The 27,839-nt window shown below is 32.8% G+C and overlaps 1 protein-coding gene across 1 annotated transcript; it reads left to right on the forward strand.

The window, feature by feature from the left end:
- The first annotated feature begins 2,133 nt into the window (after positions 1-2,133).
- On the forward strand, positions 2,134-26,991 carry LOC148612974 (uncharacterized). The gene is made up of 16 exons (XM_088594915.1): positions 2,134-2,292; positions 5,722-5,848; positions 6,805-6,876; positions 7,016-7,199; positions 7,732-7,826; positions 13,454-13,534; positions 15,305-15,365; positions 17,689-17,933; positions 18,679-18,765; positions 19,050-19,170; positions 20,325-20,515; positions 23,086-23,159; positions 23,395-23,467; positions 24,669-24,860; positions 25,188-25,396; positions 26,825-26,991. Coding segments are annotated over exons 1-16 (1,935 nt in total). The 5' UTR covers positions 2,134-2,290; the 3' UTR covers positions 26,946-26,991.
- Positions 26,992-27,839: the final 848 nt, after the last annotated feature.

Here is a 27,839-nt window from a genome sequence, read left to right on the forward strand (position 1 = left end):
TACAGAGCAACTGGGTTGTGTGCCCCACGTGGTGGAATGGGTACCTCTGGCATGTTACATGCTGGGGTTGTCAGGCTATAATACGGAAAACCTGATCGCAAACCATAGTGGCGAACCGTGGTGGGAAAGATGCCACCTTCCTCGCACGTTAAAGAACTCTGCTGTGGTATTCGATATGAGTAGGAATCTTTGCTCTCCGCCACAGGAGGCTAAATTGCCCGATCCTACCCAATCCCTCCCTTTTTCTTGTGGCAATCAAAAATTGTGGACCCTATTACCCTTGTGTCCCATTTCTTTTTTCATTTCATTATCATCATTATATCCATTTTGTCATCCATTTCATGTTTATCGCCTGAATATAGCTGAAATATTGCTGCTCGGGCATTAAACCCCAACAATCAGTCAATCAAAAACAGTTAGGTTTTCACAAGCACATTCAGGTATTCACAGGAATATTCAGAGGTTTTCATTGAAATACTCAAGTCGTAACGAAATATTCAGAATATTTGAAACGAAAATATCCAGAGGTCTACCCAAGGTTATACCATTCATGACCCGGATACAATGTTATGTTTCCGTTTGTTCGTCATTCATCTAGTCACCGCAATCCATTTAAACTACTGATCAAACCGATTCTATGAAACTTTGTATACAGCAAAAACATTTTATGTAGTTTTGCATTCTACCCGGAATTATTGATCTGCTGAATTTTGTTGCTAGAGTTATGGTCGTGTAAATTATTATATTTCATAAAATATTAAGTAATGGGAGGGAGGCTTAAGTTTTTCGGACAATAAAACAAACTTGAATTTATATTTGAACATGAATTGGGATTTTTTAATTATTCTTTTTTTTTTATCAACTTCAAACTGACAATTCCCTCAAGGCAGAGTTGTCCATGTGCAATATTTATGCTAATGAGGTTGGATATTGCATGGCTGTCTACGGGAACACGTGAGCTTTCATGCAATATTATACAATATTTCTTGTTAAAGCACATTTGATCTTCCTCTTATATTTATTTGGAAGAAAGAACAAAAAAGAAAAAAATTTTTTAAAAAAATCGCAATTTAAACTCTGTCCTTAACAAATTTATTAAAACAAACCTTTAAACCTTCTATGTTCACTTAAAGGAGTAGAAATATTCAACTGCAGCGTACACACTTCATTTTGAACATGATTGTACTGAAGAACGAGGCTTCTTTACTTTCGACAATGTCAATTCGATGAAAGCCGCGACAAATCGTTTTTGCGCCAATTACAGGTGAATTTAATATAATATAGTTTGTTTATTATATCATTATATTATATAATTTTAATCTGTAGTTCTGTAATTCTGCATGTCCAAACCACGATTGTGCCTTGTGGGTGGTGCAAATGAAAAAGTGAATACTTCAAAATCTGGCGCAAAAGCATGACGACCGATGGTTGAACTTATCAATAACGCGTCTCATTTCATTGATTCTCGTGACGCTAGTGGTTTCACCCGAGAATTGCAGTTTCTGAATTTAAAATATAGATGTAAATGCACAAGACATTTCCAAATGAGTTCAAAATTGAGATCAATGAATATTTGCATTACTGTCCGGAAAGCATTATTTAAAATGAATCAATTAAATGCAGTTTTTCTCGAAAAATATAAAACAGATCAACATTTTTCTTTCTCATTTGATTTAAACAACACGATAAGTTGAAAAATACAAAATATTTTGGTGGGCAGAAAATAATATTTTGATTTTTCATATAACTTTAAGCAGAATATAGGTAAATCATCATGGAAAATAACGGCATTAAGAGCCATATACAAAATATAGAAATGGAGTAAAACGGCAAGCTCATACCAGCCTCACCGAAAATCAACAGTTTAAAAAACCAACACTTCAAGGAAACTCAGTAGCAGTTAAATACAAACCTAACAATTTTAAACCAAAGGGTCATTTCCAAACTGATTAAGAATTTTATGAATGGAAACATGTGCGTTCTACTTTTCAGGCTTCCCATAGAAATGGCTTATCTGTCAGTGTAATCATGAACATTAACGTAACAGGTGGTAACTACATATTTCGTATTTTCCACCAAGAGTCTAATGAATAAGACTTTTATTGAGAAAGTTCTGATATCAAAGCAGTTCGTTCCACATAACCTAAATCAAAAATCAGTAATGACAATATCTAGACTGACTTGTATCCGACTTTTCTATAAAGACCAAAGTATACACTAGTGTTACACTCCGATAAGGCTACGTACATTTGTCGTGACTTGTTGGAAGGATGTATGTCATTGCTACATAATGTAAGTAAATTGACAGTAAATACTATAGACAAATTGACAATCCTAGAAGATTATAGGTACAGAATCAAAACAAGAATTAATAGATCTTATACTGTTTAAATGATAATTTTTTTATGAAGAAAAAAAAATGGAAACAGATTGCATATGTATGAATTTAACGAGACATTAGTTAATAAGTTTAATTTTTATCGAATGTTTATTTCTTTTTTATGGCACAAAACATCAGAAACCATTAAATTGATCATACCTTCAGCAAGAACTTTCGTAGTTTTTGTTGTATTCAAATTTCCAACAAAATCTAAAATGTCTGTGGAAAGTGTGAAGATCTGATGCCACGGATTCAAAATTACATGATCCAAGGAGATGGTAAAGCACGAAAAATGACACTCACGAACAGTAGTAGTTTCAGAATATACTCGGTTCATTTGTTGTGAAGTGGGAAGCGAACATATTGGCTTAACCATTTTACCTGGAGTTTCTTTACCTACGAAATCCTCCTATTTATTAGATACGAACGTTCATTTATCATTATTTTTTTACTGATTGAAATCATACCAAATATTGATACGCGAAATTCCATAGCGTCTATAGACTTTAGAGCGCATGCAAGAGACGATAACATTTTTCCCGCCAGCATACAAAAATCAATTTTCTGCAATGTAATCCATTGTTTAAGTGACAATTAAAACATGCATTGGTGATAACAGCAGTAGTGTTTGTTGTTTTACTAGAATTTATATTCCGGTTTTTTAACTGCTGTTGACATATTAACAAACAATCGTTAATACAAAACATTCAAATCGATTTTTTATCGGTTGCTCTTTGAATTTCAGTTATGTTGCATGAGTATCATATGTGAAGAATATGTCACTGTTTTTCAAGTTAAGAAAGTTATTTCTTAGTATTTCATAAGGTGTGAAGGTAATGATTTCTTCTTTGAGCAAGTTTGTCTTCATCATAGTATCGCAGAAGCAGTTAATAAAATGGATTTAATTCTGGGAATGAATAATTGTATAGAGCTGCTTTAATATATAGTGATGCACAAATGTATAAACTATATGAAAGTAATAGCCGTAAATCTATTCATGTATTCCTAAATTGCCCCCTGTATCAAGCCTGTCTATGCAAAATGTGCGCCCCTTATTGTACTGGAAGTACAGTACTGACCTCTGAGCTATTCGTAGATTGATTAGAACGCTATATTAATATACTATTTTGGCATACATTCACTAAAGCTGATAAGTATTATGATTGTTTAACTACACAATATAGCTTTTCATTATGAAATATTATTGCTTTTCTGACCTAAATATCAAAGTTGTCCTTGACAGACATTTTTTTCTTAGATAAGAGCACCACGACCTTTAAATGGAGATTAAAAGTTCTAAAAAAAAATTAAGCCATCAGGCGATAGGCCGTCGACGACATTTCAACGTTTCAATTACTTTGCGCTGGTTAAACGTAAAAAATGCACCAGCATGTAACCTTAATGCAAAATTGTAAATACTCAGAGATCCCCAAAAGGTCTTCAACACGTGTAAGTGTATCCTTGAGTTAGGTCTGAAAGGCCCCAACAACAAAAGTAATAAGTAAAATGAAAATTGAGAATATTAGGCTCTATTATAGAGTGTAAAACTCTTACCTTATCAATTATCTTGGAATAGTGATTAATTACTTCATTTAGTACCAAGCCAAGGTTTTTTAATAGGTTGTTGCCTTATATTCTGTATAACGTGTAATGAACTGTTTTGGAAAAAAAAATTATATTGTTACGCCATACTGACAGTGGCTAGAAATAATGATAAATAATAATTAAATAAAGAACTAAAATCGTACCATGTTGAAACTAATATTTTACACTTTTTATCCCTTTCTGTATTTGTAAAATGAACATCTAACATTCTGTGAGATAAGAATATGTTAATACTCAGCAAACGCGGACCAAAAGTAGTGTAAAGCATTTTACATCAATCTCACCTAAGAATCAAGGTAACTTGGATTGATTTCATTCTACTTCAAATGAACGCTTTGATGAAATTGAATATTATGCAAACATATCACTGTTTTAAAGAGGTATGTATGTATGTACATTACCACTGGTGTATCTCCTTGAGACGACTATAATAATACAAATACAAAAAATATCCATCATATTTATATTACAATTTTCGAAATGCTATACGCGTATTCCAAGGAATGATATCTAATCAGCAACATTAATCAAATAGGACTTAAATCCAAAAGGAATTGTTTACAAGTAGTACTCAAAGTCAACAACATGTGATGCAGAAAATCCTAATTTTACATTTACTGGCGGTGTTTCATTATTTTTATCATTTTGAAAAATAGTAATATAATTCTAAAATGCATAGAGATATATCATTTTTGGATTTATTTCGGATATCTCAAAAAGGGAGATTGGAACAATGTTTATGTAAGATTTATATATTATTTTTATACATAAAATGTTACTGAACAGTGAAAGTTTTTTTGTTTTTGTTTTTAAGGAATGTAACTAATATCTGAATATATATGTATAAAGAACTTTGGTTCGATGTACGCAGTATAAACCACAAAACGGTGTATGTTATGCGTAAATCGAGCCAAAGGTCTTTATACAAGATAATATATTCAAATATTAGTAGCATTCCTTATAATTGAATATTTTAGCAAAAACTATGATAAATTTATATTAGTTTATTCCAATACATAAACCTTTTATTATACTGTATTATGTTATTGTTAAAAGTAGTTTGGTTAAGAAGTGTGTGGTTTAAAGTTCACGAACTTGTTTATTGATCAGCTGATAAGAAATGACGTATCCAAGATAAAATATAAAAGACGGCATCTTTTCTAACAGTAAAAATGATCATACTTTGTTACTTTGTATGTACGATTTTAGTTACTTTATGTTCTTTGTTGTGCATGTCTGTTTTCCATGTCTGGTCTTTGTCCCTGGATTACATTCTTTTGATTACCGCTATAACCTTGGTTTTCTTGGTTACTCTTTGATTATCGCTATAACATTGGTTCCCTTGATTACACTTTGATTACCACTATAACATTGGTTCCCCTGATTACTCTTTGATTACCACTATAACCTTGGTTCCCTTGATTACTCTTTGATTACCACTATAACCTTGGTTCCCTTGGTTACTCTTTGGTTACCGCTATAACCTTGGTTCCCTTGATTACTCTTTTATTTCACTGTGCATATATCGTTTCTGTATTTAGTCATGTACTTTTATTTTGATGTGTTTGATTTGTCCTTGTGTTTGATTTTTTTTACCAAAATTTAATGTTTTATTTCATTAATACGGTTTTGTATAAGACGTTTAAATAAATATCCATGATATTAGATCGATATCTTTACATGAATATACTTAAACCAAAACTGGTTTACAGTGTGCAAAAATGACAATTTTTTAGGAAGCTAATACTGGTCCTTGCAACATTGTTTACAACAAGTGCCGCAGAAAAAAGGTTGTGTCTGTATTGTGACCACGTGGCTATACCACAAGATTGTACACGGGTACTCAGGTGTGGCGAACATGAGGCAAGTTGAGATGCAATAGTACATTAAGATGCACGAAGTAATGATGAAAATATAGTAATAACATGTCAAGCAAAATAGACATTACAATTATCTTTCAGAATTCTTATCATTTAAAAAAGAAGGTCTTGAAAAATCATGACTTGTACATTATGAAAGAACACAAACACACACGTATATACATGGTTGCCGATATGCATGCATTACACCAGAAACCTATTTACACCTTGAATGTGTTAGAAAATTATATTCGTTGGAATTTTGGAATAAGGGATTGAGAATTTCAGATAAAACAAATTGGATGAAGGGAACAATCCGACTGAAGTATTATACATACAATGTATATGTAGAATGTCCTTGTACAGTGAAATATCCTTTATTCAAGTGTTTCATTTTTTTTGTGCTCTGTGAATGTTTTTTTTAGAGTTTATAGATTTTATTGAAGTGTCTAAATTTTTAGGGGAATTTAAAACATGTTTAACTTTATCATTAAAACCGCAATAGTTTGTTTCCAAAAAGAATAATGAAGAACACAAAATTAACGTAGTTCACAGGAAGGAGAATTCATCTAAAGAGACCAATATTTTATTTACTCTACGATAATTGGGGATTAAACTGTTGGTAACTATTTGACATATTTCTATGCATGGGGATTGTAAATTTATTAAAAGGGGTTAAGATTTTTACGTAGAGTAAAAGGGGTTTATCAATGGGTAGTATGAATCTTTCTAAGAGAAATATGCGTTGAGCTTAGGGAAATAGGGATTGATCTTCTTAATCATCGATAGTTGACCTTATCCTTGTTGAAGAAATATTTAGCCCTGCTACCATCAAATTTCAGAAGCATTCTTGATGCTTTATTATTTATTAACTTTTCTTGCAAACTCTTTTAAAATTATGGGAATTAAGATTTTGATTTGCAGAATTTCTTTACTGGATGTTTTGTTTTCTGTCTAAAGGATTGTTTTGTGGACAAGTTTGTAACACCAGATGGATTAGTTTATTACTCACTTGGATGCAGGGATTTCGTTGTAAGTAAATATTATGTCACAAATCATCAGTCTGAAACTAGTTTAATCATTTGCCTGCATGGTGTTAAAGGATAATTTTGTAATTGTCGATTTTGTTTTAAATTTATCGATCAATATTTTTTGTATTTTTCAAACAAAGCAATGTACCGGAGCGGCCAACTCTTTTGGTAGACGATATGTGAATGAAAGTGCAATCACTCATGAAACATCACCATCATTGATAGAGGATACAAACTTGGATGACGTTGGTGACACTGCATATTGCCGACACTGCTGTAACACTGGCCAAATATGTAATGTACAAAATCACTGCGGCTCACCAGGTAAACAATATGTTGAATTTGATTTTATCTAAACATAGGAAAAGCGATCCTGTAAAAACGAATTACTTGATGTCCTGTGAAATCAGTCAATATCTTCTGTTGAGCCTGTTATGAAATATCTGTATATTCAGTTCCAATGATTTACGACAGGTTCAGTGGATTTGAAGACACTTTGATTTGATATAAAAAGATTTTGTTAAACATTTTTTTCAACAATTTTTTTTAATAAAATCTACGTCAAATGGTATTACTTCATTCAATATAGATTAATCAAGGAAGATTTCTTTCTTGAATGGAAAAAAAATCAACAACGCTTGAATATATGTATACTTCAAATATTAATTCATACTCGTTACTCTTATAATATTTGAGAAATCAGATCACGTGATTTGAAATTACCATTTTATATACTTAGTTTTTGATTAAAGTTTTCTTTTCTATTGCTGTACTCGTTACAATTGAAACACACACACACACACACACACTTCTTAAAGTATATTATTATTGTTCATAACATTGAACTTTTTTACAGAGCCACATTATTTCAACGGAACAATATGTTATAAATGTGATAATTTGGAAAATCCACAAAATTGTCACCACATCACTCTTTGCGACCAGACTGAGGTATAGAATAAGTTTAAGGCAAATAAGCCTTTTTTTCATATTCACTTTTTACATGAGATAAATTACTTTTACCAATACATGTATATAACGCAGGGTTCATTATTACACAACATGTATACCTAGGCAAATAGTAAAGGCGGAGCGGGCGTCAGAGAATTCCTTTATATGCAGACGTTCTGCATATTGAATGACTCATATGTTTCTTTCGGAAATGACGTACGTAATTTGGAAGTGATTTTTTAATCTTTGACACAGAAATGGAAGGTTTCTATATAATATAGCATATTACCTTTGGTCGAGACATGTTCAATATAACACAATATTGGTGCGCTATCAACAAATTGGTCATTTGAGAAAAAAATTGTTCTTTCTATAACAGGCAAAACCCAAATTTATATTGATAATTAATCATCGTAAAATAGATTTCTTTTTCTTAACCTAAAACAAAATTGTGTTTATGTACATTTTTATGCCTCTGTATATTTATAACTGTTTCGAACCAAGCTACTACTGTTCCTTGCAACAAAAGTCTAATTGACTCACTTTGACTTTTATGAGCCATATATAATTAAAGTGCAGTCAAACCTCTTTCTAAATGAGCCTATGCGTACAGCATTGAATTGTCATAAAATACTATGATTAAAATATCTCTCTGTAATACAGCCTGTGTTGAATGAACCTGTATATAATAATGGCTACCGGTCTTTTGTGAATATAATCTTTTCAAAAAGGTCACTTAAGTACCATTCTGTGTAAGAATCGGGCAATGAATGGGACATCATAATTCTCATTTTGATGTTTTAGGCCTTAAATTTGTCAATAATCTAGAAAACAACTGAAAAGCTATTTAAACTTATTCTGAAGCATCTTTGACGTAGAATTATTTTTTTATTTTTAATTTTCCTTTCATTTTATCATAGTGTATTTCAACTACATTTGACCTGTATCTAAAAAAAGCCAAACTTTACAGTCACTTTGATTGTTATTTCTGAAGGTTGCCAGGTATAAATATTTGGTTAATGCAATTAAATCTCTGCGTATGTTTTCTTCATGTGCCACAACTTTTGCCCGATTCTTAGACGAAGAAGTACTTAAGAAAAGTTTGACTGTATTTGTAATAAATTTGTAACACTTTTGTACGTCTAATATGGAAGATTTATTAACCACATATTTTTATTTGACAGTCAAGTCAAAGTTTCAATGAAATGCCATAAAGCATTTGTCTATTGTGTATAACCATACCTAAGATATTAGAGAAATGTTGATAATCCAACGACACAATCTGCCAATTAAAACAAAAAATCAGTGAAAACCTATTAAGCAATCAATCAGGATTTGAAGTATTGCTTATATACAAGTTCTTATTGACATCTTACTTTTATGAGAAACTCGGCGGGTGTTTCTAGAAAAGCAGAGGACGCTTACCCGACCGGTGCACCTGGTCCATAATCCCAGTTTTTAGCGGAGTCTGAGTTGCTCATTTGCTTTTGTTACTTTGTATGTATGCTTTTAGTTAATTATGATCTTTGTTGTGTATGTCTGTTTTCCATGTCCGGTCTTTGTCCCTGGATTACATTATTTTGAACCACTGGGTCGATACCACTGCTGGTGGACCCGAGGTCCTCGAGGGTATTCACCAACCCAGTAGTCTGACTTGTCTGACCTCGAATAATATCATTTTTTTATTTACCCTATTTATGAAATCTTGCAGTTTTCTAAATTTTGAAGTACGTAAAACACTGAGGCTTCATTCCTTGCATTGCATATGGTAGAACCTCTTGGTGTTGGGTTTGGCTTCCTCTTTTGATAATTTTGGTTATGAGTACTGTCTTCTTGTATACAACTAATATTTTAATAATGATCTTCCTACATATTTGATTTTAATGCTGCTGATGAGAAGGTTACTCCTTGAAACACGTGTACAGCATATCGAAATTTACAATATATTAAACTGGTATTTTTTTTTGTATTTGATTACCGCTATAACCTTGGTTCCCGTGACTACTCTTTTACCAATAGCACAATTTAGCGATAGCACACCAGTTTCTTTAAAGACATTCCCTTATTAAAATTTTATACAAAAATGATATATTGACTAATTTACAAAAAGGAATCTATTCATAGGTTGAAAAAGCCGTAACTATAATAATACATGCAAACTAGAGGATCAGCCTTCTGGGACCAAAATAATGTCATAAGATAGGTGCGTAGAATGTACGTACAATGTATGAATGTGGAAAAACAGCTCAAGTAGCTAAAGAAATGCAATCTTAAAACCTTGATATCCTTGGAGTAAGTGAATGTAGGTGGACTGACTGTGGATCTGTTACTACATCTATAGAAGAGACGACTCTATACTCCGTTGGTTTGTTTGTTTATTGGGGTTTAACGTCCGAGCAGCAATATTTCAGCTATATTTAGACGATACTCCGTTGGAAAAGATAACAAACATCAACAAGGTGTTGCTATAATCATGAACAAAGCCAAGCGAGAACTCATTGAATCGTCACCAGTGGATAAAAGATATTGATTGTAGCAAGATTCCATTCTAAATTTTTAAAAATTACTTTGGTATAGTGCTATGCACCCACTAGTGATGCTGAAGATGACTCAAGAACAGCATTTTATGAGAAATTACAAAGCACTGTGAGTAAAACATCACGACTTGACACTCTTATAGTCCTTAGATATTTCAATGCTAAAGTCGGTAATGACAACGAGGGGAAAAAGAATAATGGGCTAACATGGAGTTGGTACTATCAATGAAAATGGAGTATTACAGATTTTTGTTGAGTCAATTACCTTATTATTGCTTCAGCACAAAGTTATACACAAAATCACATGGAACTCTCTGAATGGTCGAGACAAAAACCAGATAGATCACTTGATGATAATTGAACGTTGGCAAAACTCACCGTCTGATGATGGGAGCAGACTGTACTATAGTTACCACCATCTAGATATTGGAAAAATCAACCTTCAATTAAGAAAGACTTTAAAGAAAGTAATAGGTAAGAGAGAAATGTTTATATAGACAAGCTGAAACAACCTGAGGTACAAAAGGCATTTCAAATAGAGTTAAGGAACAGATTTAGATTTAGAGAACTGATACTGTGGGCAGCTTAGAATGGGAATAGATTGAGATAAATATTATTTACAATGACACTTCTAGTAACAAAGTTGGTTACAGGAAACGTGAGAGAAAGCAGTGGATAAGTGACAACACCTAGAATAGCATTATAGAAAGAAAAGACATTAAGAAAAAACTAAACAACACAAAATCTGAGAGAATTAAAACTGCCTTACAGAAAGAATACTCTACTAAAGATAAAGAAGTTAAACTAAAAGCTAAGGCAGATAAGAAAAATCTTGAAACACCAGTCAGTAAGGCAGAAACAGCAGCCCCAAGGGGACAACTTATTATATAAAATCCCAAAACAACTAAGTGGCAAACACCATCAATCCATGCACGTCTAAGAATGGTAGAGTTTTAACATCAGAAAAACTGCAAGTTGAAAGATGGACTGAGCACTTTGAGAAAGTTCTTAATATTGATCATTAGGGTGACATTCCCAATATAGAACAGTTTGGAGAAGAATTAGATTTAAGCACTGAAGAAGTATCGAGGCAAGAGATCAGGAAGGTAATACTCAAGTTAAACATGGGAATTCACCTGGCTTGGACTCTATAACATCAGAAATGCTGAAAGTAGATCTGAAAACCAACACAGAAGTATTTTACAACTTTCAACACATATGAAAATATGATAAAATACCTAAAGACTGGGCAAAAGGGCTTGTTATAAAGCTACCCAAAACAGGAGATTTAAGCGACTGAAACAACTGGTGGGATATAACCGTATTATAAGTACCCAACAAAACATTGTTAAGAGTCCTATTTAATAGAAAAGATAATGCAACAGATTATCTGCTTAGAAAAGAGCAGGCAGGGTTTAGATCAGGCAGCGAATTTATTGATCACATTTTTACCTTCCGTAACATTATAGAGCAAATCATTGAGTGGCAAAATAAACTAATCCTCAAATTGTAGACTTCAGAAAAGCCTTTGATAGTATCAGAAGAGACTGCTTGTGGGCCATCCTAAGAACATATGGATTACCATAAAAATAGTTGTCTTAATACAAGCTTTCTTCAACAACTATGAATGCCGTGTATTACATAATGGTCAATACATCAGAAGAGATTGCTAGTGGGCCATCCTAAGAGGATATGGATTACCATAAAAAATAGTTATCTTAATACAAGTTTTCTTCAACGACTATGAGTGCTGTGTATTACATAATGGTCAACAGTCAGACAGGTTCCCGCTGGCATCTGCAGTACGCCATGGATGTATCATATCTCATCTCCTATTGAGCACTGCAATTGATTGATTGATTGATTGATTGATTGATTGATTGTTGGGGGTTAACGCCAGAGCAGCTATATTTCAGCTATATTCAGGCGATGAACATGAAATGGATGATAAAATAAACATGAAATGGTGATGAAATGACAAATTGGATGGGACACTAGGATAATAGGGTCAATAAATTTTGATTGCCACTGGCAATAGGGAGAGGTGGGTAATGTCGGGCAATTTAGCCTCCTGTGGTGTACCGCAATGATTTCTACTCCAACAGATTGCCACAGAAGGGTTCTTTAACGTGCGTCTTTCCCAACACATTGCACCACTATGGTTTGCGGTCACGTTTTCCATATTATGGCCTAACGCCCCCAGCATGTAACATGCCAGGGGTACCCCATTCCACCACCTGGGGCACACAACCCAGTTGCTCTCTGGGCAGAGCGCCCTGACCCCCGACCAAGGTTCTGATCGCTATTTAGTCGTCTTTACGACAAGCTTAGCGCTGCTGCGGGCTTATTCTTTTGACACCCGGACCCGCAAGGGGACACTGCAATAGATTGGTGTATAAGAACAACACTAGGTAATAAAAACACGGACATCGGATGGATCATGAACTCCTTCTTAGAAGACTTTTTTTTATGACATCTACCGTCTGTCTAGTAATGTTAACAATATGCAGTGTAAAACGACAAATTAAATGAAGTGGCACAAAGTATAGGCCCGAACATCAACGAAAAGAAGACCGAAGTAATGACTGTAATCAGTAGTACAGATCAACCAGTCACACTAGAAAATACCATCATAGAAGAGGTTGAGAACTTCAAATATCTAGGCAGCATGTTAAGTAGCACAAATGGGACGGTGAAGGAGTAATCAAGGGAACCAATGTTATAGCGGTAATCAAAAGAATGTAATCCAGAGACAAAGACCAAACATTGAAAACAGACATACACAACAAAGAACACAGAGTAACTAAAATCATACATACAAAGTAACAAAAGAAAAAGAAGGGAAATGAAAGAGAAAGCACAAGAAAGGCAGTTGTGGCGTTGGCTAGTTGTGACCTTATGTGGTGATGGGCATGAAGAGGATAGATAGATAAATGATACAACATATATAGGGTAGGATAGTATATAGCCCATGGGTTTCTGTTTTTATCATTTTAATCATTTGTGAACGATAGAATATGCCAATATGTCTCGATGATACATACCTCTTTTTGGAATCTTTAAACTGAAAGTATTTTTTTCTTGTTTTAGGTATGCCATTTGGAGCAAACTATAAATAGTTTTTCCAAAAGAATATTATATAACTCTGGATGTAAAAGATCAGAAGAAAGGGTAGGTCCTTGTTTCAACCGTATACAATCTTTTCCCATTTTACAGTAGTGCTGTATAACTCTAAATTCTTTATTTGGTCGAAATTCATTTTAAAAAAATTAAAGCAGGTAAAACCAATTGATTAGTAGTAGGATAATAAAGCACACGAGTGAACTTGTCAAGTGTTTTTTCACTCTCAAAAACAAATTCATAATTCACTATCAACAAAAAATATGTTTTTTGAAAGGATCCAATAAACAAGTTATTAAGAGAATTTATGTTTGGTCTCAAGGCATATGTAAATAATTCATTGTTCTATTAATAACTTATGGTCGTGTTTCTAGAAAATGTAGAGGATGCTTACACTATCGTTTCTTCCAGCTTAAGAGGAGTAAGATTTGCTCATTACCATCTGTTTCTTTAGTTATTTCATGTTGTTTGTGCATGAGTCTATTTTCCGTGTTCACTCGTTATCCTTGGATTTCGTTCATATCCTCGTTCCCTGCTTCAAAACAATACGTTTTGTCAAGCTCCGCGCACGGCAGACGTTCGTTTCCTCTCTTACTTACCGCTGTAGACAACCTTTTCGAAATTCTCGGACATTATTCAAATCAAACGTCGTTTGACAATCTGATAACGTCGCGTAAAATCATTCACTTTCTTGACTTTGTAAAGTTCTTGTATTTTCTCTGAGGGGTAGCTGCAGTGTCTTGTGTGAATTTCGAATGTCAGATGCTGTTCGGATCTTAAATTTTTGTGATTTGTTGTGATCTCACGATTTATTGAGCAATGTTGCATTTTTTATTTCTGCTCCTTGTTGTGTAAATCTTATATATCTAAACAACATTCGATACTGTGACATTATAAATTGTATTATCATACTTTTATAGGCAAGGTCAATAAATGTTTACATTATTCGTATTCAACTGATATACATGCATCCGTAAATGTATTACTGATTTTCATAAACATTCCTGCGCCATATTAAGTGAAACATCAATGAATAAAAATATTGACGCTTTCATACATCACGGAATCAGTTTTTCGAATTAGCCATTAAAGTATATTATATCCCGTATTGTTCACCATGGTGTTTCGAATACATTTACCAAGAATATCAATTTTTCTTCTCTTTTTTCATATGATATAAGTTAGTTCATCTTCGATTTGTTTTATAAGAATGTATTTTTTAAAAATAAAAATAATCTATCTATCCAATAAAAACGTTATCATCACTCAATTCTGTGTTGTTATATATGGAATTTTTCTTGATGAACTGATGGACTTAAAAAAAATTAGGGACGAATAATTTCCCGAGGAAATCAGTGATGCATTTTACCTAGTTTATAAATGTGTTTGGGGTAACAATGACCACTTTCAGCAAAAACTTAATCTTAAAGCATACAATACATGGTGCTATTCTTTCACACTCCTTATAGTTCTAAGAAATCTTTTATGACATTTTGTTCCGCAAAAATTTCCGTCAACGCGAGCAAAAAGTGTCAGTCTTCATATTCAGTTTTAGTCTTCATTCATGACAACGAACACAATTGAAATTGAGGAGATCTTTTTAAAAAAAAAATTGACGTTACAATTTTTTTTTCTTATTATGATATAAATGTGCATTTTGCGGTGCAAAACTCATACCGTTTACTTCATTTTAAAGAAAAGGGGAATCAGTTAAAAAGTCATGGTTCGTTGGATGTATGTAAACATATGAGATTAGTCTCGACGAAATACTAGTGCTCAATCAAAACTTCAACACAAATGATTTTTTTATCTTTAATTTAGCAATGTGAAAAGAATGATGCCGAGTTATGTTGCAAGACGGATTTTTGTAATGATCATCTTGGTAGGTATTGTAGTATTGGGACATCTTGTAGGTATTATTGTATTGGGACATCTTGTTCTTCTTAGAGAAACTCTGAGCCTGAAGTCTACATAATTACAAAGCCTCACATATAAGTTTAGCCTTACCTTGTCTACCTACGCAAATTTATTTCACGTGATTTTCACATGAATTGAGCAAGTACAATTTGTGATAGAGTTCAAGTGTTCACGTGAAATTTATGAGAACGTTTCACATGATATTCATGTTGAATAAATTTTAAATGAAAACCACGTTAATTTCGTTTTGTGAATTTTACGCGAATTTTATGTGAAGCTCGATTCACGTGCACTTCACGTGAACAATTATTGCCTGCGTGCGTTCCTTGTTTTACTGTTGAAAAATGAACCCGACTTTTTTAAGGTCTTTAATTTTGAAACGAATGAAAGTTTTAAGTGAATCAATGAGTGCCAAGGCTACATCAGTTTTCAAAGACCCCGATGTAGCAAAAACATTGTTTATTATATATGACAAAAATGTTGTCGTACCAGCAGACAAAGCCCAAAACAACATTGTTTTGGTCTGCCAAACGTTTTACATCCAATGTTTGTTATCAGAGGTAGACGTAGAAAATAATAGCAGTGATAAGACCTATACTGCTACCACACACTCCACAGAAGAGATTGTGGAAAACCACAAATCTGTGCCATCCTCTTTTGGTCTCTCTACCAAGGACGATGATTGTGATTTACCGTCTATGTACTGGATTCCTAAACTCCACAAGAATTCATACAAACAACGTTTCATACCTGGATCTGCAAAATGTACCACCAAACCTCTTTCAAAACTTTTAACTTCTATACTCACAACTGTCAAAGAGGGTCTGCAGTCCTACCACAACACTTGTTACTCCCGTAGTGGTATTAATTCAATGTGGATCCTGAAAAATTCGAAAGATCTTTTGGAGACAACTAGTTCAAGACTATTATCTGAATATAATAGCATTAAAACCTATGATTTTTCAACACTGTATACTTTTATTCCCCATACTCAGTAAAAATCCCGACTTAAAACATTATACATCGTTGTTTTTCCAAATAAAGATGGTACACCTAGATACAAATATATAGTTCTTGGTAGAGATTCCTCATACTTTGTAAGAAATAATTCCAAATCATCTTCCAAATATACAGAGGAAGATGTTTACAAAATGCTGGAATTTTTAATCGACAACATAGTTGTCCAGTGTGTTTGACGTGTTTTTCAACAAACGGTTGGCATTCCAATGGAAACAAATTGTGCTCCTTTACTTGCTGACCTATTCCTTCACTCTTATGAGGCTGACTTTATAGCTGATCTGATCAGAAAGAAAGACTGTCGTTTGGTTAAATCCTTCAATCTCAGTTTTCGCTATATAGATGACGTGTTATCTTTAAACAATCCTAATTTCTGGGGTTTGATACATCACATCTACCCAAAAGAACTTGAGATAAAGGATACTACAGACACTGAGAAGTCAGCCTCATATCTTGACCTACACTTAGAAATCGATGGTAAAAAAACTATTGACCAAACTTTACGACAAACGTGATGACATTCAGAATTGTCAACTTTCCTTTCATCTGTGGCAACATTCCTTCAGCACCTGCGTATGGAGTGTTCATATCACAACTCATACGTTATGCCAGAGCTTGCCGAATCTACGCAGACTTTTTGTATCGCGCTAGAACTCTAACAAATAGGCTTCTGGAACAGGGTTATGTTGCTACAAGATTGAAGTCATCACTACAGAAGTTTTATGGTCGTCATCATGAACTCGTGGATCGTTATGGTTTATCCATCTGCACCATGAAAACTGATTTATTCAACGGGTCATTGTTTTCCTTTCCTCGTTTGTCTACCCTGGACGTGACTTTTTATGAGCAACTCGGCGGGTGTTTCTAGAAAAGCCGAGCACGCTTACGCTTACCCTACCGGTGCACCTGGTCCATGCTCCCAGTTTTTAGTGGAGTTTTGTTACTTTGTATGTATGTTTTTAGTTACTTTATGTTCTTTGTTGTGTATGTCTGTTTTCCATGTCTGGTCTTTGTCCCTGAATTACATTCTTTTGATTACCGCTATAACCTTGGTTCCCTTGATTACTCTTTTAAATTTCTTTATGTTTTATAAAAGCTGTCATGTGTATCAATTATATCCATCTATACGCCCATTCACCCGTGTATTGAAATTGCTAAATACCATACAATATTATAAAAAGAAACATCGCATGGAAATGCAGATGAAGGTCCATTAAAAAGCAATATATGAACAAAAGTTATTACCATTGTTAACTGCGTTTATATTCTAGCATGCCAGGTTAACATAACAACTAAACCAAAACTGAGTTTGCCATACGAAGAAAATGGTGTTCACAAGTTTAACTGTACATTCCAATCGATTACTAATAGGCACGATATCACATATGAAGTCACGTGGTTGGTAGATGGCAAACCACTGACCAATGACAAGGGTTATCCAATCATATACAGGGCAAAATACGACAAAGTTGGGTATTTAGAGATCAACAACTTGAAAGGAAACCTGAATAAAATGGTAAAGAGCATTTCGTTTCCTGTGTTATTACTCCTATGTATAAACAAGTTGTAAAGGCTGTATATACGTATCTATAGTAGTTCCATGTAGGTAGACATTGTCGTTTCTATCTGCATGGAACATAAACCTTTTGCGGCTAAGATTAATCTATTTTTTTTTATAAATTCGTCTTCCATTTTTTCGGGAGATAGTACAGCAACTGTGTTGTACATTATATTTTGGTATTTCAAGGGATTACTGTAAGTTTTCTTTTTATAAAAAATCAACTTCATATTGAAAAGAAGACAATAATTAGTGCAATTTTACCCTATTTACCGACTCGTTCCCTGTCGAAGGAGTTCCCATAACGAAAATGATTCATTGACGTTAGTTATTTCACCAATTTTACAGCCTCATAAATGTTTAATACAAACAGTTTTAACTTTTAAGGAGGTAGACCTAGTGTAAGGGACACAACTCTTACAAATTATTTGAACGTTTGTATTCAACATTTTACATCAATCTCAAGTAATCATTAAAGTATGATTTCATTCTGTTTCAAGGAAAAGCTTGAAAGGCTTAGGTAAACTTTAATATTGTACAAACATTTCACTAATTTCAAAAGATATACCCTAGGTCTGCCTCCTTAAACAACCTTTACAAGACATAATCATAGGCATAGAAAATTGTCGTTGTCAAGTATCTTAAATGATGGTTTAGCTGGTGCGATAAAGATTGACTGACAAATTATCATGCGAAATTTCAGTTGCGTTGTAAAGTTCAAGCCATGTGCCAAGGGACGAATATTGAAAGTGGTGAAATTTATAGCAACCCATATTGGGTTGGTATCAAAGTAAGTATAAATTTAAATACAAAAATTCGTTTTCAAATATTTTTCCATTAAATTAGGTGGTAAATAAGAGTAACACTTAGAGTACAGGCGGTTTTTTTTAATGCCTTAAATATTGTCACTTTGATCGTGCCGAAATGCATATTTTAAATACTATTTACGAATTAATTATTACCGTAAAAAAGCAAACGGAACTATTCATTTGCAAGTTGAGTTAGTGCTGCTACAATCAATTTACAGTAAGCTTATCAATTACTTAAATATTGTTCAAAGAAAACATTTTGTAGGTTTCACCATCCAAACTTTCCGTGCACATGCAAACACTTACTATAGAAACAACTATACCAATGATATCTACTGACCCATCTAAAGGACTTCCAGCACTCCAACTTCAGAATGAAGAAACAGGTATCTTTTGAAGTGTTTCTATATTTGTTATTCCTCATTTTACTACAGTTTTCCTATGTTTAAAATTTCTAATGATAAATAAACAAAAAATTATGTCATGAATTATAGTTATTGAAACATATTTTATTTTCAACATAATATTTTGAGTGAATTTTTGAATGTCCATTGCGGTAAGAACAAATTTGTCAGATGATGAACTGCATTATCTCAAAGTAGTAGAGATTGACTTTATCGGCAATATGTAAATTGCCCTTTGATCTTGTTGGCAGATATTTCTATTTCACTCGTACTTGACAATATACTTGAAAATCAATAGATTGTGATGTCATCAGATCTGTAAGAATTTGAATGAAAATGATATAACACACTTTTCGAATAAAGTTTCACTACTAGATTTTATGCGGGATAAAAGTAGTTCTAATAATGAAATTTAAAATGCAGTGAGAGATAGAATTACAGAATAAAAGCTACTTTCGCTTTTAATACTGACAATATAGCGGGATATTTCAAATCGCACTTGATCTCTCGTCGAGATATTCAGTGTGAGATTGCCTGTATTATTATTGACAAGGAACAACTATTCTATATTTTTCTGCTTTATTTTGTTTTTTTTCCTTATGCCATCGGTAAATAAATGAGTCATTCTTAGGGTGGTCATATAGCAGATTCGTCCTGTAATTCATCTTTGGTGAGCAATTTTGTGTTTTCAGTATTTTGTCGTGTCTTTCTTTTATGACCTTACTTGCGAGTCATGATTGACCCATCTATTATTTTCCGTGATTTATATTAAAAAAATAAGCAAAAGAGAAAATGTTCTGCTTTCTGTATATCCTTTTATAGGTACTAACAGCTCGTATACCGTCTATCGCTAATTAGCGGTCATACCTTACTCTAACTTCTGAAGTTTGTCGGCAACTTTATCGTTTTTACATTTTTCCAACTGCTTGATATGTTATATCTTCGAATAATAATAGAAATATAACGTCCAATCATCTATTAAATAGCCTGTTAACAAAATGATATACGTTCTGAAAGTCTCGACAAAACATAACATCTCGCCCTATCGGGTACGGTACGATATTTTCTGTGTCGACTTCACACTTGCCAAAGTAGTATCTTAATCAACTAATTCAATATTTTTTTTTATATTGTAGGTCGTAACATCACTAACTGCAGGTACCGTTTCAAACCCGCGACCAACGGTTTTGGGTATTCAGTGGATATACCAGTTGTCATAAAAGCACATTCATTAACAAAACAAAGTGATACGCTTGTTTTCAAACCATTGAAAGACATATATTACCCTCTATGGATGAATTTCAAGTCTCCTCCTGTTCAAATCAGCGTAAGATTTAAAAAAAAATATTTCATACAAATATGCATCTATTAGCCTTCAATGCGAACACGCGAAGTCTATCGTTTAATTGAGTATGAAAAATTGAAAACAAGTCCTCAGTAGCAATTGACTGTTATCCTATTTGCATATTATTTTGGTATATATGTATCTATTGCAATTCCACTGAATAAACAAAGCTTTAAGCAAAGTGTGCCAGTTCGTCACATTTCGGGTTCAGACCATAGGAGTCGAAAGCCTTTATTTTTAGGTTAAGTAACTATATATTGGAGCCGGATTAGTGCCTTCTTTTATTTCCAAGCATGTCTAGTCGGAAAAAATATTTAAAAAAAAACATCATTAATCACCTGCTAATATCAGAGATAAACAAAAACAGATTAAAACGGTTAGAGACTGACATGCGTTGTCTGGGCGAAGTCTTATTTCACAAATAAATCTTATCAGCTCGCAACCTGGTACTAATGTACAAAATTTATCCCCTTTGTGTGTTAAAGTGAATTTTTTGTAAATATCTTGACCTACACTTACAGATCGATAGTAAAGGAAAACTCATGACTAATATATGCGACAAACGCGTTGACTTCTCATTCTGTATTTTCAACTTCCTTTCAACTGTGACAACATTCCTTTAGCACTGCGTATGGAAAGTTCATTTTACAAATCACACTTTATGCCAGAGCTTTCCGCAACTACGCAGACTATCGATTAACCTTGTCCATTTCCTAGTTTTTTGTTAAGTCCGAGTTGCTCATTCACTTTTATTTCTTTGTACACGTAATTTTGGTAATTTCATTTTCTTTGTTGTGTGTGTCTGTTTTCCCTGTCTAGTCTTAATCCTTTGAATATATTCTTTTGGCTTTCGATCGAATCTTGGTTCCTTTGATTACTCCGTGTATTACGTTCGGCTGAAATTTGACCTCAAGCAAAAGAAAAGGTAAACAGGCAAGTTATTTGGTACTTGGTGTTGCAGTTTTGTATTACATTATAGTATTTTTGCTTTTGTATGGGTTCTACATGTGAATAATGTTGGATGCATCGTACACTGTTGTAACATTGTAATGTATGCAGAACAACACATATTCTGCCAGCTTCTGTTAGTTCAAAGAGTGCAATTATTTGCATGTGACCTTCAGTCAATATCTTATCAGTACATAGGATTTTTTTCTGCCAAACTGAATTTCCTTTAGATGAATTAAAGGCTGTAAACTTTCACATTAGTAGTTTGAAAAAGATGGGTAGGTACCCTATTAGAAGCATGTTGGGTAACTAAGGATTCTTGCAATTAATGCATTGTTATGCAGTGTATGTTTCTTAAGAGATTTAATCATGAAAAATCAGCCTTTTTGTATAATTTAGTGTACTATAGTACACATTATGTTTGAACGGAAACCATTGCGTCAGCGACTTCTTGATATTTTCTTGTTTTATATATACATATATCCTTTAAGAATGTCACAACAAAAACAAAAGTGTCACTTACTCCGGTTTTCAGGATTTGTCAATTTAGGTCACATAGAATATACAATTGAGGTTAATGATGTTTAGTAATACTTATACTACACTATTGGGTACTCGGCATATCTAAATTTACTAGATTTTTTACTTAGCATTCACAAGACCTTCTTTGCGGAAGTGGTTCGTACAAAAAGCTAAGTAAGTTTTGTTTTTGCCATTCAGCTGATTTTTTTATATTCTGTAAAAATATAAGTAGACGTTCTATAGAAAAAATCAGTGAAAAAAACTAATAATGTAAAAAATTTCTATGACCACGAGTGTTGGAAACGCACGACGTAGTGACTATGTTGTGTTTTTACTGACGTTCCTCGGATGCAGGATCATATTTAAGTTATTTACGACTATCAATTGATTATCAATATATTATTAAAAAGATTTCATAAGTATATTATTACCACTTCAAACGGATATGGCTCAATGAATTCTATAAATGCTATGTTGTGTACCCGACAAAAATCATAAAAGTATTTTACATATGCACTATCGACACTTTTTGCAGTGGGAAAATTGGAGACACTACAATCTTTAACTGTATATATACTGATAGAAAATTGCACATTTGTTTTATTGCTTTGAAAACTGCAAGAGACTCTTTGAAAATAGTTTGCTATCTGCATTCAGCCTTTTTTTTTGGGGGGGGGGAAGGTGGGGGTGGGTACACATATATTCCGCTCGGCACCTTTTTCTCAAATAGTGTATATATGTCAGGCGGAATTTGATTTAACATGAACATGGATAAAATAGAAAAAAAAATTAACTAATGCTCACCTTATTCTTTTTGCCTTTCATAGGCAATAACTCTAACAAGGGAGTCATCATTCAGTAGAAACATTTAAGGCCTTATCATGAAGATCATTTCATCTTCAGAGAAGATGTTTGAAGAAATGTTAACTGACGAAGACAACAACAAAAGGCCTTTCCTTCTTGTAACAAAACAATTTCAAATTTTAAATGCTTTAAAATCAGAGTATACTATCATGATAAGAAAATTAATGAAATAGTGGGCTATCCTGTTTCGAAGAATAACAAATGCTCTTTTATTTTAGAGTTATAATACCAATGCTGTAGATACGCTGAAAACGTGTAAGCTGAAAGGAGACACACTTTCTATTTTTGACGGGTATGTATTCTAGAGGATAATAGTCTGGGAGTTGCGGAATCCATTACGAAATATGTTTGTTATGAATATGTATAAGATTTATATATAAGATTTGCAGAGAATGTTTATGCACTTCTTCAGATTATCATTTGAAATATCAATTTTTATATAATTTCAAAGTAGATGTTTTCAACGCAGTGTATCAGGAATAATCCAAGTTTAGTTCATAACTTGTAAATAAGTATTTTTCTTTCAGAAAGTTGAATCTCAATAATACTGCTGCCACAGATTTGGTACTATACAGAACAAATTCAAAGCCTTTTCTGGAAGTAAGTGTAATATAGTTTTGCATACCGATCAAATATTTATGTAACTAAATGTTGATTTGCAAGTTTTCCCTATATATCCGATCACATAACACATATACAGGTGCTCTTTAGTCTTGAAAATGATTACCAGCATATACATAACTAGTCTACAATTGTATAGTTGTAATTTAAAAAGATACTCTCTGATTTGCTGTTATATGGGTTTAATTAGCATGTATGTTTTCTCCTTTTATTCATTTTCATCTTTTTTTAATAACTATAAAAAGTTCACGAACCCGTGGGTTGTTGTAGTGTATCAATCTACAACATAAGGACCGATGTTTTCACCGTGTCATACAACTCAGGACGTGACATTTTTTTTCAATAACGCGACGGAGTTTTTTGAAAAGCAGGTGAGGCTTTCTCTACCGTTGCAGCTGGTCTATGCTACCAGATTTAAGCAGAATACGGGTTGCTTATTTTTTTGTTTCTTTGTGTGTGTGGGGGGGGGGAGGTTGTTATTTTGTTTGTTTTGTTTTTTTGTGTTTTGTGTTATATGTGGCTTTTTCTTATTTTTAAATTTGATTACCATTCAAAACCTGGTTCTATTAATTCTTGTTATACATTCCAAGATATTTTTAAAAGATTTATTTCAAGTTTTGACCTGAACCAGCAAGATTGTTTACGACTTTTGTTCAGATAAACAGTTTATGATCAAACGAATATTTTTCCAAAGCTAAGCACACATAAGTCAAAACTTGAAATAATCCTTACAAATTAATTTCTTACTTATTCCTGTTCAAATTCAGAACTAACCTTATGATATATAGCAGTTATATATTGAATCATGTTTTAAAGGCATTTAAAATTAACTTGATTATCCTTTTAAACACGTAATGCCATGTTTATTTCATGTTAGTTTAGAGATTTACTACTCGGGAAAGTAGCCAGCTGTATTGTACACTCATATAACATACACTCCAAATGTTTTTATCAAAAACAAAACAGTTTGTACAAAAATATCAATTTCTTTGTGTTGTTATATCATTGAATATATTTGATAATGATATTACCTAAGTAAACTTAACACATTTTTAGACGTATTATTTTCTTTAAAAAGTAAGTAAGAATTTTCGAAAACTTAAAACCTAAACAGATAAACGTGCGTCGACTATTAAGTAAATGGTACACAAGTTAGGCATTATAGTTAGTTTATACATAGGTCCAGATAAAAAGGGAGGCTTGTAGTAAAGGAATGTGCACATGCGCAGTGGTAGTGAAGGAAGGAAACGATGGTATACAGATTGACGTTTGTGGACAAACAACAGATTTGGTACCGGTTGTCACATACCTGTCACACAGCTCAGATGAGACCATTTTACGTGCAGACTCAAAAGATCCTCTTTATATTCCAGTAATATAATCATTCATACAATCCTTATCGGACCGACCTAGTCAATTGAAACGTCAATGATAAATGTTTTGACTACATATAGGTTTATAGCTTAGATCTGTAGAGCCGTTTCTTAGGTGGGCCATGCAAAGTTATTATCTTTTGTATGAATGCACCATCTTTTGGATATCCGTTTGAATCATTAAAAAAACAGAGGTTTTCTTTTTCATAACCGATTTCTAATTTACTTTTAATGGATTGTCTTCTATGTAAAAAAGAAAAGTAGCCCAACTGCATCTTCGATTTTCAAATTCAGATAACCTTATAATGTTTTAATGAAATTTTCAGCTTACAGTTTTATCTGGAGCAAATATTACGGTGAATATGAGTGGCCCTGAAAATGATATGGGCATTACTCTATCTATAGACAAGAACGATATTGGAAAGCCAGGCGGAATTTGTGGTAATGAAACATGGTTATATATACCCGGATTTGGAAATGTTGGGTCTATAGGAGGAGTTACTGAAACAGAAACCGACTTCTTTAACAAATGGAAGTAAGTATACCACCTCTAAACTTTGGACATTTTTATTTCCATAAAAACTATACACAAATAAGGCATTAAAGTTGGTCTATACATAGGTCCAGATGAAAAAGGAGGCTTGTCGTAAAGGAATGTGCACATACGCAGTGGTAGTGACGGGAGAGAACAATTGTACACATATAGATGTTTGTGGACAGACAACAGATTTGGTACCGGTTGTCACATTCCTGTCAAACTGATCATATGAGACCATTTTACGCGCAGACTCATATGATCCTTATTTTTTCAGTAAAACTGGCAAACAAGTAAGACATTAAAGTTGGTTTTTATATTGGTCAAGATAAAAAAGATGGCAGTTTTGTTTAATTTCTTTCAGCAGAATAGTTTTTTTAAATTTAGTTAATATTCGATTTTTAACTACGGATAATTTAAGATGTGTTTACACATAAATTTTATTCAAATTCATTTAAAAATTTTTTTTTTAAATAATGCCTTTTAATTTTATTTGAAATGTCTTCCGTACCATCGGAAACTTCTTGATGAGATTTATCATCAAATTTATTTTTCATATGAACAATATTTACATATGCACTAAAATGCAAAACGTTAATGCTTACTAAATCTCTAACGTTACACTTTTTAATTTATACTAATAGACACAAAATTACGATTTTAGTTGCAAGTGTTAGAAACGCTGAGATTTCCTTCAAAAATAGTTTTATCAGATATTACGACGGTTGTGTTAGATATTGTTAATTTTGTTATCATTTGTCCATTTTTCTAACTCCCGATATTTTCTATTTTTTGGCTACTACCGTGAAACTGTAAACAGTTTCCAATTACAGCGTAAAATTGGCTGTGGCGTCGCCGATTAATATTAATAATGTAATTTAAACATCTAGAAAAAAAGAATGTCACATATTTTTTTTACTTCAAATCTGTTAAACGAAACGGTGGATGTAGATTGATTATAATGCTGCTGATAAGAGGTTATTTCTTGAAACACGTATAAAGTATATCGACATTTTGCAATATATATGATTGGTATTTTGTATTTTATAACACTGGGTTAATGAAAACTGGTTGACCAAAGGTCCCCGACAGTATTCCCCAACCCAGTTGTCAGACTTTTTTTTCACCATATTTATCAAAATTTGTTGTATTCTAAATTTCAAAAATACTTTAAACACTGGGGCTTTATTCCTTGTATTGTAAATGGTACAATATCCCGGTGATGGATTTGGCTTCCTATTTTGACAGCTATGGTTTTGAGTACTTATTGTATATAATTAGTTTTTGAATTTAGATCTACCTTTATGAATATGAAATATATTCCTGTATTAAATATATGTAAACACTGATTCTAATAGTTTAAATTGATGAACATTTTGAAAACGAAAAGGCATATATTGTGCATATTTCTTTTTTTAATATTTTTAGTGTGACGCTGACTGAAAACCTTTTCAACTCTACACTTATTTATGATCCAATGTTAGAGCAACATATTTCTTATTGTTTCTGCAACGCTAAAAACAGAACTGAATGTGGTACAACAGTTTAAGTACAGATCAATAGATACACTATATAAAAATATTCATGCGGAAGAACTTGTGTGTGTTTCATTTATTTTCTCTATTGGGTTTGTAATAATATATGTATTTCTTATGTTTTCTATAGATATATTACGCATATAATTTGTTTTTTTCAAATTAAAAAAACTGAACATAAGGCGTACTAAAATTTATAAAACAAAAACCACACGACGCGAGAAAAATATGTACTGTCTTTTAAAATACAATGAAAACATAAAAATGACATACAGACGTGAAGGTGTTCCATAAACGTTCCTGATTTAATATCTCCGAAATTTCAATGAAACATTTAATTTTAAAAAAAACGCAACTCTTGAATGGCAATTATTTTTGTTTTTGAAATTTTAGTGGTAAATTTCACAGTAATTCTAGATTTGAAATTTAAAAGGTAACTTTCATAGGAATTTCATAGGAATTCCATTTTTGGTCATTGTTGTATAGCTCACTTGTCCTTTCCAAGAACATTTTCTTACTAGTCCATGCTCCCAGTCTTTAGTGGAGTCGGAGTTGTTCATTTAAATTTTTTTTTATATATATGTTCTTTTGGCTATTTCATGTTTTGTGTTGTGTGTCTGTTTTCACTGTCTATATCCTTGATACATGGTTTTGTTCTATCACCATTCGAGTTTCGGTTTCCTTTATTTCTCATAAACAGTATGAATGAAATTGTCTACCTTTTCAAGCAAAAAAAAGCTCAAACTTTGGATAAGTAAACTTGAATGATCAGGGGTATTATAAATGAGACCAAAATGTCTTATATCACTGCATTTGTAAGCAAGATAAGCCAATTAAACACTATCATTAAGATTTACTGGAGATGTTTTCTCCAACCTACTATCTGTATCATATTCGAAGAATTTCGA

The sequence above is a fragment of the Perna viridis genome, chromosome 7 (assembly GCF_037379345.1).
Source record: "Perna viridis isolate PV_CMFRI_1.1 ecotype Kerala chromosome 7, ASM3737934v1, whole genome shotgun sequence".
Taxonomy (NCBI): Eukaryota; Metazoa; Mollusca; class Bivalvia; order Mytilida; family Mytilidae; genus Perna; species Perna viridis.